Here is a 15,750-nt window from a genome sequence, read left to right on the forward strand (position 1 = left end):
CTGACTGTGTGCCTCTGATGTGATCTTCTTCTGTGCCTGCTCAGCAGTGATCCACCCCAGCGAGACCCCTTGACCAGGTGTGATCATTGCAGTGTGCAGGTGGGGCTGCACTAAATCAGGAGTTCCCTGACCCTTTACTGAATGTCTTCCCAAAGGTCCTAATCAAAGGAAATATTTTAGAGATAGCTCCTTGCAGAGCCTGGACTCAGGAAGCATTCAGCGGATGGATTCTATCCAAAACCTGACTGGATTTCTTCATCAAAAATGCAAAATGTTTTTCCAGTCTATTCTCAATTTTCTTTTGTTCTGGCAAGAAGGCATAAAATATAAACTTTGTCAGTTCAAGCATTTTTGTCCTCCCTGTCAGTCAGTACTGACTCTGTGGGTCACAAATTAAACCCTCTAGGACACTGCTCGTTCCTGTGCTGGCTCCACCAGGGTGGACTTTCCATCTCAGTATTTCCATCTGCATTACTTAATTTAATACTTGATCCTCCTGTTGCTGACAGCTTCCTCACATTTGATGTTGCAGTTTGATTGGTTTTACTGTCCCATTTCCAAATATCGGGCTGAGCCAGAAGAGTAGGGTTTTTTCTGAGCAGCTCAAGAGCATTTAGGATAATGTGTATCTTAAATGAGGTGCTCCAAATACACTCCTAAGTTTATAGAGGTTTGCTCACATCCTATCAGTGTATACAATAAAAAAATACTGAGCAGATTTCTCAGTGAAAAAGGTACTCATCGTATCTTCTTTTTCTTTTTAAAAACTGATGGCTCAGAAAGTTGATGTTCTTAGCCATGTGTGGGCAAACAGTTGTTTCATTTCCATAACTTACCTATTTCAGAGTTACTTGACTTCCTTTCAACTTGTTTCTTTTGTTTGGGCAGAATTAGTGACAGGAAGAGAAGCATGAAAAATGGCTGAATTCTTGCTACCTGGTACCAACAACTTCCGTAGGTTCACTCAGGAATCCTTGGCAGAGATCAAAAAGAGAATTGCCACCAAAAAGAATTGTCGAAGAAATACCATAGAGCAGAAAACTGAGGAGAAAGCACGTCCTCAGCTTGATCTAAAAGCTTTCCAGAAGTTGCCAGCTCTCTATGGAAACCTTCCTTCAGAGCTCATTGGGGAACCACTGGAGGATCTCGACCCATACTACAAAGATCATAAGGTTAGAGCCAACCAAGATGCTTCAATTTTATATTTAATTTAATTTAATTTAATTTAATTTAATTTAATTTAATTTAATTTATTGTATTGCCAAAAGTTTCTGTGGGCAATCTATCAAAGAGTTTTGCTTACATCCCTTTATACAAACTCTCATCCTTTTCTAGGTTAAACAATGGATGCAGTTGGCACAGCTGAGTGGTGTGCTGTAATCTTTAAAAAAAAAAGCTTAACTGTGAATTTTAGGAATGAAATAATATGGAATTGATTGACATTTGAATCAGAATAGAAGCAGAAAAAATAAACTGGATGAAGGAAGAAAAGGGGAGGTTGAGAAAGAAATTATAATAATTAGAAGTAACAATAATTTTGTTAATTTTGTACATAATTTAGTAAATGTTCTTAAATCTCATCGTTTCGAACAATGTGTTTCACTCCATCTCAGTGTTCCACTTACCCATTCAATAAATGATAAAGCATAAAAATTATTTTAAAACAATTGCTGATGAATCCTTAAAACCTCCTGACTCAGGCTCTATATTCCAGTTGTGACATATTGAAGAATACCATGTTCTAGTTGTGACATATTGAAGAATATTATTTTCAATAACACATAGAGGAACGGGAACTAATCCATTGGGAATTGTGCTTTTTGCTTAAGAGGAGGTTAAGCACTGAACTAATTTCCACAATCTAAGAGCTTGAGGATCACTGTCAACAATACCAAATAATGATAAAGGCTGCAGTTCTTCCTTGCACCTCTGTATATCTTGACTCAATGAGGGGTTCATTCTATTTTAAGAGAATAATCATAAGCAAGGTTAGTTCTGTGCATGCCTCTTCACAGATCACAAGACTGAAAAAAGAAGTTTGTGCTCAGGAATATTTTGTGGCCTGAATGTTAAAGGGTATTAACTCTTTCATCAGTTTCTGATGAAAGGATGGCAAAGTAATACAGAATCTTTCCAGTTAACCAGGGTAAATTGAAATTCAAGCTCTTGTTCATGACTGATATAACAGGATACAGCACAAAATATATATTCCGTGTTCAACTTCCTGAAAAATTCTTTGCTTATTTTTGTAAGGTTTTCATAGTGCTAAACAAGCAGAAAACAATCTACAGATTTACTGCTACACGTGCCCTGTGGATCTTCAGTCCCTTTCATCCAATACGAAGAAGAGCAATTAAAATTTTAGTACATTCATATCCTTTTGTTGGCTTTATTCACTTTTTTTGACTATAAAACCCTACCTAATCCTATGCTTTCGTATTTTAGAGCATTGAATTAATCTGGTCTTTTCCTCACTATAGATAGATTTCTAATTATGAATCACCTTAGATATTACTAGTGTTTTGGTGCTCTTGTGATGGTTAAAAAGAAAATGTTTTGTGAGTATTTGGCTTATTTAGTCTGATTTTCTACAGAATTGTGTTTTGAGCTCTGATATTGATTTCCTGATGTCTCATGGACAAGTATCTCATTCTGCATCCTTTCCCAGTGAGAAAATCGATATGATTTCTATCCTCTTTCTCATCTTGTTTACCCAAATGTGGGAATTAAATTCAACTCCCCCACAAAGCTGATGAACCATTGGCCAGTTTTGAGAGAACAGGTTGAGTTAGGCAAGTACACACAGGAAAACACACAGAAAAAAAACCCCATGTAAACTTAGTTTCTTTGGGAAATAAGACTCAAAAAGCATATATATGGTTTATGAAAATAAATATTTCCAGGAATGCTATTGCAGGGAATGCCTTGGGAATATGAAGGTAAGATAGATCCCACCTTATATATCAAATTTAGGGGATCGGAATCACAAGTGTATTACTCCAGTTTGGCACTGGGCAAGGACACCTGAGCTGTTGCTTGGGACTGAATCAAACTCAGAGCAGAGTCTGTGGTGTCCCTGTGGGGGTTTCAGATTTCCAGCCACCTCCTGGCTCTGTGGTGTGAGGTAGCTCCAATAGCTCCAGGGTTGTCATCGTGGCAGTGTGCAGACAACCCTGGCAGAGCGATGCCTCTCATCTGAGGTTTCTCTGCACAGAAGTTGGCTGATGCTGGCATTTCAACATGAGTGACCCAGCTCCTTGTGACACCTGGGCCATGCCTAGAGCTAAAGCCAGGATTTTTTTTTTTGTGGGGATGGAGAGGACGGATATTGGCAAAGATAGATATCTTTCCCATCTTCTTCTACCTTATAGATTGCCAAAGTGTGGTAGGACACGGTGTGAGATCCAACTCCAGAGTCATGTGTTTGAGCTTAGGTGTCTACGCATGAGGTAGCTGCCCAAGCTCCTGTCTCTGGGCCAGCAGGTCCCAGACAGCAGCTCGGAAGCCCCAAGAGTTGGCTAAACATGGGCATCCCATTATAAAAACCCCATTAATCTATTAGAGAGCATCCAAGGGAGGGCTATGAAGACGGTGAATGATCTGGAGGGGAAGCCGCGTGCGAGTGGCTGAGGTCACTTGGTCTGTCAGCCTGGAGGAGACTGAGAGGAGACTCGTGGTCTTCAACTTCCTTGTGAGGGGCAGTGGAGGGGCAGACCCTGATCTCTTCACTCTGGTGACCAGTGACCAGTTGAGGAAGCAGCTGGAGCTGAGCCAGGGGAGGTTGAGGTTGGATATCAGGAAAAGGTTTTTCACCCAGAGGGTGGCTGGGCACTGAACAGGCTCCCCAGGGCAGTGGTCACAACACCAGCCTGACAGCTCAAGAAGCATTTGGACAGTGCTCTCAGGCACATGGTGTGACTCTTCAGATGTCCTGAAAAGGGCCAGGAGTTGGCCTTGATGATTCTGATGGGTTCCTTCCAACTCAGCATATCCTATGATTCTATGATCTAGAGTTGTTTGAGACCCCTGCAGCCGTCCTGTCAGACTTCATGCTGTCCTTTGGAAGAGAACAGGTGTGCCACATCAGAGGCAGGTTTGGGCTTCACCTTTGTGATTTGGGCAAGTGTTTAACTGGTACGCTATAAAATGAAACTAAACTTGTGTCCTTCCACCCAATCCTAGAGTGGGAGAGGGTCCTTTTTCCAGGCTGGAAATGCTTAGAACAGCAGATCTGTAGTCAGTGCAGAAGTCATGAATAACAACAGTAGTGTGTTGTCATCTAACATGGCTCAAAATCAGTGAATACCTGCGCCTGCTGTTCTTACATGTGCTTTAAACAAAAAGCCAAATATTATGTCAGTGACTGATGGAATATTTAGTTACATTTCTGAATCCATGTCGTATTCTTTGCCTTCACTCCCATGACTTACATTATTCACCTGGTTTATCATGTGCACCATATTAACTAATTGTGTATTCATGGCTCTGACTGAGTCGTCGTCGTCTTCATGGAACACATATGTTGAGTAAGTATCTGGGGGTACGTATATTTTTTAATTATGTAGTTGTATTGAGTTATTGAGACTTGCCATTTTCACTCAAGATAGTTTGTGGGAGATTTAAAAGGAAAGTTCCTTGTTTAAGGGTGTTTTTAAATTTATTTTTTATTTGAGGAAGTAGTTTTGTCCTTAAACCCAATATCTACAATAATTTTGGTGTTATAGGAGAGAGTGAGTGTAGATGAAGTTCCACTGTTGAACGGGCTCCATGTCTGTTCCACTGCTCCAATTTTCCCATTTTCTGAAGTTACTCAGTAATTATTTGCTCTCCATCAAAATGCATTTCCCATTGTTACTGATGTTGATTGAGCACAAGGGAGCTGCTGTCTTTTAAAATTCTGGCTAATTATATTGAAATGCTGAGTTTTGCTCTAATAAAATGTTCTGTCAGAAGCTCTTGGCCTGCAGGGTGCTGTTACAATGTAAGGCTTTTCTCTTCAGCGTGCCAACACCTGTAATGTTAAATCACAATGAATCCATGTCTTTGTAGTCAGCCTTGAAACGTATAATGCCATGGGTTTGTTGGTTTTGGGGTTTTTTTTAGAGACTATTTCAGCTCTCACTTTTTCACTTTGGCAAAATATGCTAGAATATGAATACTGAATACCTAACACAAGGGACAAGATTCCCAAATACTTAGTATTAAAAATAGTTTTAAAATTATTTTTTACTATCTCATGTTAAATGACATTGAAACAGCTTGGAATGGCAAATCCTCATGCAAGCAGGAACGAGACTCTGCATGGTATTAAAATACACCTCTCCAGAAGATGCTGAGGTGCTTCTCTACCTATGAGAAAATTAAAGGTTGGATCAGAGTTGTATCTGCTGTTGGTATCAACTAGCATTCAAATGTATTCCAAGAATAATTTCAGAATGATTCTTTCCAAATGAAAAGGGAAGCATTACATCCATATAATTTCTTAGTGCATTTGCTGACTACCAAATGAAAGCCTTTTGAATTCTGTAGGGATATTGCTGCCTTCTTGAAACTATAAGTGCACTCAGCTAAGTCCAGAAGAGCTTTTACTGCTAATTTTCCATTAATAAGAATAATTGCCATCTTAAATTGAAAACCCTCTACTCTTGTATTCCTCTAAGTGTTTTAAATATTCTGCACAGAAATGATTGCTGTGTGCCCAAAGTAAATAACACAGCACAGCACATGTTCACTTGGCCACTTGAAACTGGAGGAAGATACAAATTTTGATCTTTATTTTAGCTAATAACTGGGATTTTGGTGTTTCTGCAATTGTGAAAACTTCTATGAAAGAGTTCGGAGAAAATTGTTGAACGCCAAAAAAGTATGTCATGGGTTGCACATTAACAGGCATGTTCAGGTTGCAGTTACCTACTGCCTCCAGCTCCATGGGAACCAGATCCTGATGGAAGACACTGAAATCCAGCAGGAGCCTGCTCTTTCCACCATTGTCTCAGTTTGCTGGCCCAGACATTAAATAGTCTGACCACGCCTCTTCCATTGAGTGCTAATACTGCTCTTTCCCTTTGGCACTTTTCTCCCCTCCTTAGATTTACTTTCACTGGAATTTACACTTTTGAATCATTGATAAAAATATTGGCAAGAGGATTCTGTCTAAATGAATTCACTTTCCTTCGGGATCCCTGGAACTGGTTGGATTTCACCGTTATCGTCATGGCGTGAGTGCATAAAATACGGATTACCTGCCTTGGCTCTCTGTGCTGGAGGTTCTCATTGCTGTGGTGCAAAAGGCTGTCTGTGGTTTAAAAACCAACCCATGGCTCCTAATTGCATCTAAAACTGTCTAGAACATTGACTTTTCTCCTTGTTTAGCACTCGCTGTATTACAACATTTTAGTCTTTCAAGAAGGGAATAGGGCTGTGCAGAGAAAGATATTCCCAGTGGTGGGGGTATGTGAATGGATGTGTTTAGACTGGTGAAATGTGACAGCTGGGCATAAATACAGACTTACTGATCCCATGAATGAAAGTATACTTTTCCAATTAGGGTGATGGGTATAGACACCAGGACAGTGGATTAAATTAGGGCTCCATCTCCAAAAATCATAGTTTAAGCGTAATTGTCTGGTAATTATCAAGCTTCTATATAGTGGTTAAATGCAGCTACAGAAGGGAGATCAAAACAGTTCAGCCAGCATTTGGAAATTCCTAATTTGGAGTGTTACCTTTGTATTTTAAATGAATAATGTTTGAAGATGCTTATACAAAAGCAGCTGTGCACAAGCCAGGAGCCACCTTCGAGGAAAACTCTAAAAATCAAGAAATACATTTCTATTTTATAAGTCTTCAGACAAATCCTTGATATGTAGTTTTTTTACTACTTAAAATACTCTTGGAAAGATTGACATCCAAGAATGACCACTGTAAAATAATTGTGCTGTCAAATCTGTCCAACCACTTGACATTTCACATCTGGACTTCTCAGGTATGTGGGAGCGTTTAGCCGCTTGGGGAGTGTGTCAGTCCTTCGGACTTTCAGGGTTCTGAGAGCTTTAAAAACCATTTCAGTAGTCCCAGGTAAGAAATCTTATTTGCTGAGTATTTTCTTCTCCTTACAACTCATTCTTTGCTTCATTCAAACCATTGGCTTTTGCCTTTTTTTCCCCCCCTGTATCTTTCACAAGTTGCAGACACAACTGAATTTGTGAACACAAAAAGTGTCTCAGTTCATCTGTCCCTGTCAGAATGAGTCAAGTGTTAGAAAGAATATTGAATGTAGTTTCTTTTCATTATTCTTTTAAAGATGCTGTTAGCACTTTATAATGTCAATTTAACATAATATTCTTTAGCTGGTCTGTGTGTTATGTTTCTGCAGAAATAACTCTGAATATTCAGGGGGCTTTACTACTAATGATCTTACATCATCTATCCCTGCCAGGGGAGGCTTAGGTTGGATATTACCTCCACAAATTACCAGTGTTGGAAGTATCATTTGCATCATGCGCAGTACTTTTTGTGGATAAAGAAAACCAGACTATTTCTAGTTTGTCACCTTTGCATGAGTATTTTTCAGGGATTAAACAAAAATCTAAAAATTGTAGGGACAACAAAATGAGGAAAAAAAAATTTTTCTCATATTAGTCACTCTCATCCCGAATATACTTCTATTGCAAATATATGTGCCACATGTTATCCTGTAATTCCTGTACTTTGGCTTTTATACATTAACTCTAATCAAGTATGATATCTGAATCTCGGTTTTTCATCCTGTTTTTCCTTTTTACATTGTCTTTTTAGGACTCAAGATCATTGTAGGGGCACTTATCCAGTCTGTTAAGAAACTCGCTGATGTGATGATCCTGACCGTTTTCTGCTTGAGTGTCTTTGCCCTCATAGGCCTCCAGCTTTTTAAGGGCAATCTCAGACAAAAGTGCATCAGGAACACTACAGAGTTTTGTAATAAAACATGGGAAAGTTATGAAGAGTTTGCTAATGATTCAGGTAATTTTTTCTCCTTAATTCTTCTTCAGATAATGATATAGACACCTATGCACACATGTATAACCACAGCTGTGAAGTATGTTGATGTCTTGATTGATATTTTGATGAGTAACTACCTGATAATGGCCTTCTGATTGCCAGAGCAGCTCACAGGCATCCAGGAATGCACTCCTTCCCTTCATTATAGCAAAAAGCACTCCCAAATTTTCCAGTAACATCCAGTTCTGTTTCCCTGAATGATATGACAATAACTGAAACACACATTAGCTCATTCTCTGTTGCAATTCCCCAAAGTTCACCTTTTACTACAGCCTGAAGAGCCCATACATCTTCATTTTCCTGCCCAGGGAGAACTGTTCTTCAGCTTGAAACAGAGGAATTTGTTGAAAAGTCAAATTACTTACTACTTGACACCAAATATATCTTATTTTATGTCTTATATAAGATATATACAATATACATCTTTCACATTTACACCTTGTCTGAGGATGGTGATGGAACCATGGAGCAGAGATCTGGAAATGCATCAAAGCACTCTCAGAGGAACAACTGTAAGATGCAATTCAGAATAGCAAAGCCTTGTGCTAAAGGAAAAGCCTCAATTTATGTGAAAAAAACAGGCTCAAAATAATCAATGTCTATGCCAGAAATATGAAGAAAGCTTCATTACTGAAGAAAATCTCCCCCAGTGAGTTCAAACATAGCAGCAGTTGCAGAGGGAGAGAAGAATTGTCCCAGGAGAACCACTGAAATACAGGAAAAGCCACCCAGAATTGCTGTTTGTCCACACTCTCTATGGGAGATTTGTTCAGACAGAATTTCTTCAATAACTTCATAGTCCAGGGGAAGAAAGTGTAAAAAAGGTTTTGAGGAAAACCTTTTTTCACCTGTTCCTACCAAAAGTCTACACATAAGAAGCAAGTAATTTACATGTATAGAATGCTGTAAAAATCACAATTGAAAGCAAACTTGAAAAAGAACCAATCAGTGACTAGAACACCATAACAGGAACAATGGATGTGACAAAGTTGGGCTAAAAATGCTGATTTTCTGTGCTGAAGAACAGGAAGTAAAAGGATCTGTATTTTGGTATATGCAGAACATTGAATCTGTATAAAGGCAATGGCCTGGAGAAAGTAGAGCTCAAGAAATTAAAAATCTGTGTTGTTTCACAAGCTGAGCAGGGTTAGGAGCTGCTGTTTGGCTCAGCAGTGGTGGAGATTCACACAGCCAAATACTCTTTCTTCCTCCTCAGAACAGGACTTTGTTTTTTATTGCTCATTGGAAACAGGACTGGTCTATTCTATTCCTTGTGATATTCACACACTGTCTTGGATAGGGGTAATTGCTACAGGCCAGAACTGTGCCAGAGTTTGTGCCAACATTTACCAAATATTGAATTGGTTTAACATTTTGATTAGATTTTAGTGAGAAATTCTTTATTCAGAGAGTGGTGAGGCCCTGGCACAGGGTGCCCAGAGAAGCTGTGGCTGCCCCTGGATCCCTGGAAGTGTCCAAGGCCAGGTTGGACAGGGCTTGGAGCAACCTGGGATAGTGGAAGGTGTCCCTGCCCATGGCAGGGGGTGAGAATGAGATGAGTTTTACAGTCCCTTCCAACCCAAATGACTCTGGGATTCCGTGTCTGTATTTGAGCCTATGCCTTCCAATTCCTCATTTCCTTTATATAGACATAACCAAAGTGACAATATCTTTAAAAATTCTGCATTAAGGATTGCCTTCAGTCTGAAATTTGTGCATACACAGATGCATGCTTATGAATGAGGCCAGGACATCCTGCAATCCAGTGCAGTTAATGTGAGCATGGGAAACCTGTGCACTCTCTCTTACTGGTCACTGGCTACTCATCACTACTCATATTAAATGATAAAGTATTCAGGCTAGAAAGTGCTCTGGGTTTAATTTTTTTCCCCCCCCTTTTTTTTTTTAATAGATTATTTTGCTAGGAAAAATGGTACTGTGGATATTTTGCTGTGTGGTCATGGTGCTGGGTAAGTGCCCTTAAGATTACTTCTTTCTTGGAAGTTTTCTCTGCCTCAATGCTCCTATATTTGCTCAGTCATGTGAGACAAAAGCAGAAATTCCAAGCTTTCCTTGAATGCAGAAACAAGAACACAGAAAAAAAAGTATAGGAAACAGTCAGATAATTTAATTCTTGTAGGGAATGAAGTATGAACCTGCAGTCAGCTTATTCGGGTCTAATTAGTCTTTTAGACTTCCCAGAAGTGCTCTTCCTCTTCCCCATGGATGTACAAGAGAACTGAAAAGGTGAAAGGTCTGGGCAATAGCACAGGACAGACAGTTTCCTCTCTGTGAAGGCTCATGAGTGTTAAACTGGAAAAACAAAACACGAATTTTGGAGGGCAGGTTTGGGCAAGGAGAGAGATGTGGCTGCTTTGTAGTGAGGGGCAGGAGATGAGGATTGGAGATGAGGGAGCTGTCCTGGGATGGTGGTCTACTCCAGCCTGTCTTCTTTTGTTGCTGGATTGAGACTCCTTCCTTTCAGCCAATACTACCTGGAGTAGAAAATTGTTCTGTAATGCAGAGATGAAACAGAATCAGAACTCTTGCATAAGCTGAAGTTTTCCTTGAAATCTGCATGGTTATGAGAGCTCCACTTTTTGTTATTAATTCTAGGGTCTGTCCTCCTGGCTATAAATGCTGTAAAATTGGGCCAAATCCTGATTATGGTTTCACCAGTTTTGATACATTTGGCTGGGCTTTTCTTTCCTTATTCCGCCTGATGACCCAGGACTACTGGGAGCGTCTGTACCAACAGGTACCAGCTTTGTGCATGGTTCAGAACTGATTGTCATTAGTTGAAGGAGAAAATGTGTAGAGAGGACAAGAAACCTCAAATAAAAGCAATAGCTGCAAGCCATCAAGCCCATGTCTTCCCTTCTCCCTGTGACTCCCAGAAAAGGGATGCTGAAGTGCCTCCCAGCCCTTTCACCCTGCTCTTGGAAAAAAGTACAAAAAGGGTTCTGTACTGTCCTTCAAAAATATAAAAATGCCTCCTTGGTTGTCCTCATGGGGTGTACAATCAGGGGTTCACATGTGAGGGGATAGGAGGAGGGAGAAAGATGGGGAAGAAGGGCCAAGGAAGATCTAATTCCATTTAAGCTTCCTAAAGGGTTGTGTCTAGGAAGCTCAGTGCTTCTAAAGAATTTCAGAGACACATTGAAAGGCTACTTGGTATTTTTTGTGGTAATGTTTATCTCTGGGGTGTGTTGCTTGCAGACCCTCAGAGCTTCTGGGAAGGTGTATATAGTCTTCTTCATGATGGTCATCTTTCTGGGCTCATTTTATCTAGTCAACTTGATTCTGGCTGTAGTAACAATGGCATATGAGGACCAGAACAAGGCCACCATTGCTGAAACCGAGGCAAAGGAAAGGAAATTTCGGGAAGCCATGGAATTATTGCAGAAGGGGCAAGAGGTACGTAAATTATTTGCTTTATTAAGTGTCTCAGAGTTCTATTGTTGATCACATAGAATGGGTTGGGTTGGAAGGGGCCTTGAAGATCACCTCATTCTAAGCCCCTACCATGGCCAGGGACACCTTCCACTAGACCAGGTTGCTCAGAGCCCCATCCATAAGAAAAAGCATCACTCCCTGTGTAGTGCTGTGTATAAAAGCCACTCATGGAAACAGGAGCAAGTGACAACTTACTGAAATTAGTGATTCCAGGAGCTGCAGAACAATTCCTTGTTCAGTGGTGTATGTTTCCTGTGAAACAATTATTTTTGTTCTGGATAAAAAGCATTAACGGTTGATGTTACTTTTAGAAAAGCGGTATTTTAAAATCTGGAAAACATAAAATTCCATCAACCAGCAGCTTCCAAAAGAAAATGTAGTTGTTTTTTAATGCTTTTTATTCTATTTTGTCATTTGGGCTGCTGAGCAAAGAAACATACAGTAATTCTGCTGCATTAACATCTGAGCCAAAACCTATTGTAGTTGAATGAAAAGTCCCTTGATAACTTAAATGGCTTAGAAGCTTCTGGAACAAGATACTCCTGTGTTTTTAAAATATCATCCTAAATTCATCATGGGAAGGAAAATCATCTACACTGTGAATACAGTCCCAAGGATCCCAAATGAAAAGAGAGAATTTTATTACTGTTTGAGCATTTATTTTGGGGAAAGGATATATTCCACTGCATTATTTTCAAACTGAGCATTTTTATTGTAAGCAAATTTGCCATATGGAGGAGTAGGAGCTATAATGTGATTATTTTGCCTCTGGCAGGCCCAGTACATGTGATCATATAACACACTGCAAATAGCAAATTGTTCAGTGCTCCATATGTTGGGGAAACTCTCTCTTTCTTGTAGCATTATCACAAATTTGAAGATTTTTAACGAGCTTTGTGAAACACAAATTGTTTACAGGAAATAATAATATAGAGCACAGAAGTGTTTTTTTTCTGCTTTTATTCAAAGCACCCAGCAAAAATACCGTCCATGTTTCTCTTTTAATTTCAGTCATTGGGCATTAAAGGGATTGATATCCTGTCACTTAGCTCCTTTGAAGCCTCTTCTCTGTCTACCAAAGAAGTCAAAGAAAGGAACAATAGGAAAAAGAGAAATAAGTCATTGGGGATAGAAGATAATGAAGAAGAAGAAGTATTCCCCAAGTCACAGCTCCCAGAGAGTCAACGAAAGTTGGTAATCTATTATCTGAATCTGAGATCCTTACAGCTTTTCTGATTTTAATTTAAAATTAATTGCTTGAAAACATAAACCAAATCCCATTGCAAACACAGATCACTCTTCAGTCTTTAAAATAAACAACTTTTTGGGATAAGGAAGAATTAGATGTAAAAATTAATTTGAAAAGTAGGTATTATAACTGAAGGATGAAGGGAAAGTTAAAATACTTAAATAAATTTTCTATATCATTGAGAAATAAAAAGAAGTGAATGACTATCAGAACCTGGCTTTTATACCATCATTCTCTGTTAAAAACTTCATACTTAAAATGTTAAGTATAAAGCTTCTCTCAAAAATGGCTGGTACAGCTCATAAAATTTTATTACCTGCCCTTTAAAATCTAAACATAATCCTTCCTGAAAAATTGAAGTCAAATAAGAGTTTTGGACTTGCAATGGTTGATGGCAAATGTTACGAAGCTCTAATAATTTACTGCTTCCCCAGATTTTCTCTGTGATGTTATGCTGTTCTCTCTGTTTTGCTTTTCCTGGGCTTGCAGTCTCTCCTCGGCCTGGTGTACGGCCCCAACGCCACCCAGCGCAGGCTGAGCCACGGCAGCGTGTTCAACTTCCAAATCCCCGCCGTGGAGGTGGGTTCCAGGGCGGATTTCGGTGATGAGGAGACCCACGGCGCTGGGGGACACAAAACCCGGTGCCAGTCCCTGTCGGGAACGCAGATGGGAAGACGCTCCAGCCTGCAAAGCCAAAGGGGCCACAGCTCCCACCCCGCGACCCCGAACTGCGCGCGGAGCGGCAAGGGCGCCAGCGTGGATGAGCACCTCGGGGTGGGTTTGGGGGTGGGAGGAGGGAGCAGCAGGGTGCACAGCCAAGATCCAGTGTCCTCTGAAGGAGTCATGCTTCCACCAGTCATGGAAGACTCGGGAAAGAGGGATCTGGTAAGGAAAAATATATTATTTTCAATATGTGCTTCGTATTGTGGTTTATCGATCAGTGGCAGGGGAGGTTTCTGGTTGTTTTAAGAGTTTCAGCTTAATGGTAAACAGTGATGTGAACTCAAGCATAGCGATGTGGGGAATTTTTAAGTTGTCTGTAGAAACTGGTTTTTAATAGTCTGATACCTCCTGAAAACTAGATTTTTTGCCTTCCTGTTATTAACCTTATGTTTCTGCCATTCATTAATTGTATTAACATAGTTTTAAAGGTTCCTAGTGCAGAAATTACAAGTCACCAAAGAGTCTTTTCATCCTGAATGCTGCCCAGGGGAGTAATTTTGAATAATACCTGTGATTTTTTTCTTTTTTTTTTTGTTCATAGCCCCTTTAGCATCATGCAGCAGCTTTTGCCTGTAAGTTTCCCAATTTCCCCCATTTATCCATCACCTCTCTCCTATTCCATTAGTCTCTTGAATAATTCCTAGGCCTATTTCCCCTCATGCACTCATTTACAAGGCTGTGCTTGCCCCGTATTACGGGCTTGCAGGATCCATTCACTGCAGCCCCATTACAGAGCAGGACCTTCAATCTCACCACCTATTACATCTTGTAAGAAGGTATATTTATTTGGCTGCGTGTCATTTTTCCTATTAACTCTCACAGTTACCCATTATCACATCCTGGTTCATTTCATTCCTGTGGTATCTCCCTAATCGTGTTTACTTCTCTGAGCAGCCAGCTGTGCATGATGAGAGCAGCATGATGCATTTACCTCCTCATCTGTCAGTGGAGTACTTTAATGAGGCTCTTCAGAGACAAAGGGCAGCAAGTGTCGTCAGCATAATTACCAGTGTCTTGGAGGGTAAGTGGTTCCTCATTAAGTTTATTTCAACCCTAAGGTAACACTACCATGAAGTAACAAAATATACTTCTTAAAGGTTAGCAGTGATTTGTAGGTGTGTAGTTAGGAATTTCATTGTTAATTTGGACTTTCTTTAGGAAAAAAAAAAAAGGTCTTATACATATGTCTTTATGTACTGGAACACTTTCTTTGCCTATTGTAAAGGCTCATTTTGTAGGAGAGACAGTGAAGGGGGTTGGAAGAGTGGGTGGAAGGTGTTTCTGATCATCTGACCTGCAGGACTGGGACACGGTTTTCTCCTCCTCATCCTGAGATTTCTGTTGGGTCAGTGGCAGACACACAGGTATGCAGAATTCAGCAGTTAATAAGATTATGCAAGTAAAATTAGTTGTGGCCATTCTTGGATATTGAATACTTAACCTCACAATTTTATTCCTTTAACTTACCTTCCCATGTGAATTTTTGGTGGGAATTAATCAGTGATAGTTATTTTGATGACTGATACTTTGGTTGCAGATCTTGCTGAAAATTTTCAGTCCAAGTTATTCAGGATTATGAACTTTTGTTTTCTTTTGGCTCTTTTGAGGAGCTCTACCACCAGTTCTTGGACCACAAGTATGGGATTTAATAGGGGGGTACCATTGTGGCAGGGAGGTCCCTTTCCTTAATTTTTTAAGAGATTTTTTTCTTGGGAGAATCACAGTTGCAACAAATCCAGTTGAGCTTTGCTTTGCAGTGTGATTTATCAAAGATCTGGGTTTTGTTGCACAGTTTGAGCTGTGAAGTGGGGTGGAACAGGACTTGTAGCTCTAGAGCAAGACAAGAGCCAGACCTGAAGTGAGGATTGAGTCAACGTGATCACTCTGGAATAAGTGGTGTAGGGTGCAATCTGGTACTTGAGCCTGGGGGAAAAGAAATGAAAATTAAACAGAGGAAAGAAATAAGGACGAGTCCAATTAAGAAAAGGAAATGAGTCAGATCCAGATCATCTATCTCTGAAAAGCTTCCAGGTCCTTGAAAACCAGATGAGTAATTCCTACTGTGCTTGTATTTAAAGCTAGCTCCAGTTGGTCAATGAATTTGCACAGGACTTAAGCTGGGTCAAAAGCATTTTGAAGGACTCATTAATATTGATGGTGAAGAAAGAAAAGTTATGAGATTTAGATTTGATTAAAAAGACGCAAATGACAAAGACAAAACAGCTTCTGTCCCAAGTTTTACTTATGGAAAATGGAGATGTCTGGAACTTGCATCAGCTGGG

General features: G+C 39.9%; 1 protein-coding gene across 1 annotated transcript in view; it reads left to right on the forward strand.

Annotated features, from left to right (window-relative positions):
• The first annotated feature begins 917 nt into the window (after positions 1–917).
• LOC138106187 (sodium channel protein type 5 subunit alpha-like) overlaps positions 918–15,750 on the forward strand; it is a 33,827-nt gene continuing 18,994 nt past the window's right edge. Inside the window, exons 1-12 of the mRNA XM_069006335.1 lie at positions 918–1,172; positions 2,254–2,372; positions 4,431–4,526; positions 6,090–6,218; positions 6,986–7,077; positions 7,798–8,001; positions 9,953–10,010; positions 10,657–10,798; positions 11,260–11,457; positions 12,508–12,690; positions 13,235–13,630; positions 14,363–14,489. Of these exons, the coding sequence (XP_068862436.1) occupies positions 918–1,172; positions 2,254–2,372; positions 4,431–4,526; positions 6,090–6,218; positions 6,986–7,077; positions 7,798–8,001; positions 9,953–10,010; positions 10,657–10,798; positions 11,260–11,457; positions 12,508–12,690; positions 13,235–13,630; positions 14,363–14,489 (1,999 nt within the window). The remainder of the gene's footprint in view (positions 1,173–2,253; positions 2,373–4,430; positions 4,527–6,089; positions 6,219–6,985; positions 7,078–7,797; positions 8,002–9,952; positions 10,011–10,656; positions 10,799–11,259; positions 11,458–12,507; positions 12,691–13,234; positions 13,631–14,362; positions 14,490–15,750) is intronic.

Source organism: Aphelocoma coerulescens, chromosome 2 (genome assembly GCF_041296385.1).
Source record: "Aphelocoma coerulescens isolate FSJ_1873_10779 chromosome 2, UR_Acoe_1.0, whole genome shotgun sequence".
NCBI classification, from domain to species: domain Eukaryota; kingdom Metazoa; phylum Chordata; class Aves; order Passeriformes; family Corvidae; genus Aphelocoma; species Aphelocoma coerulescens.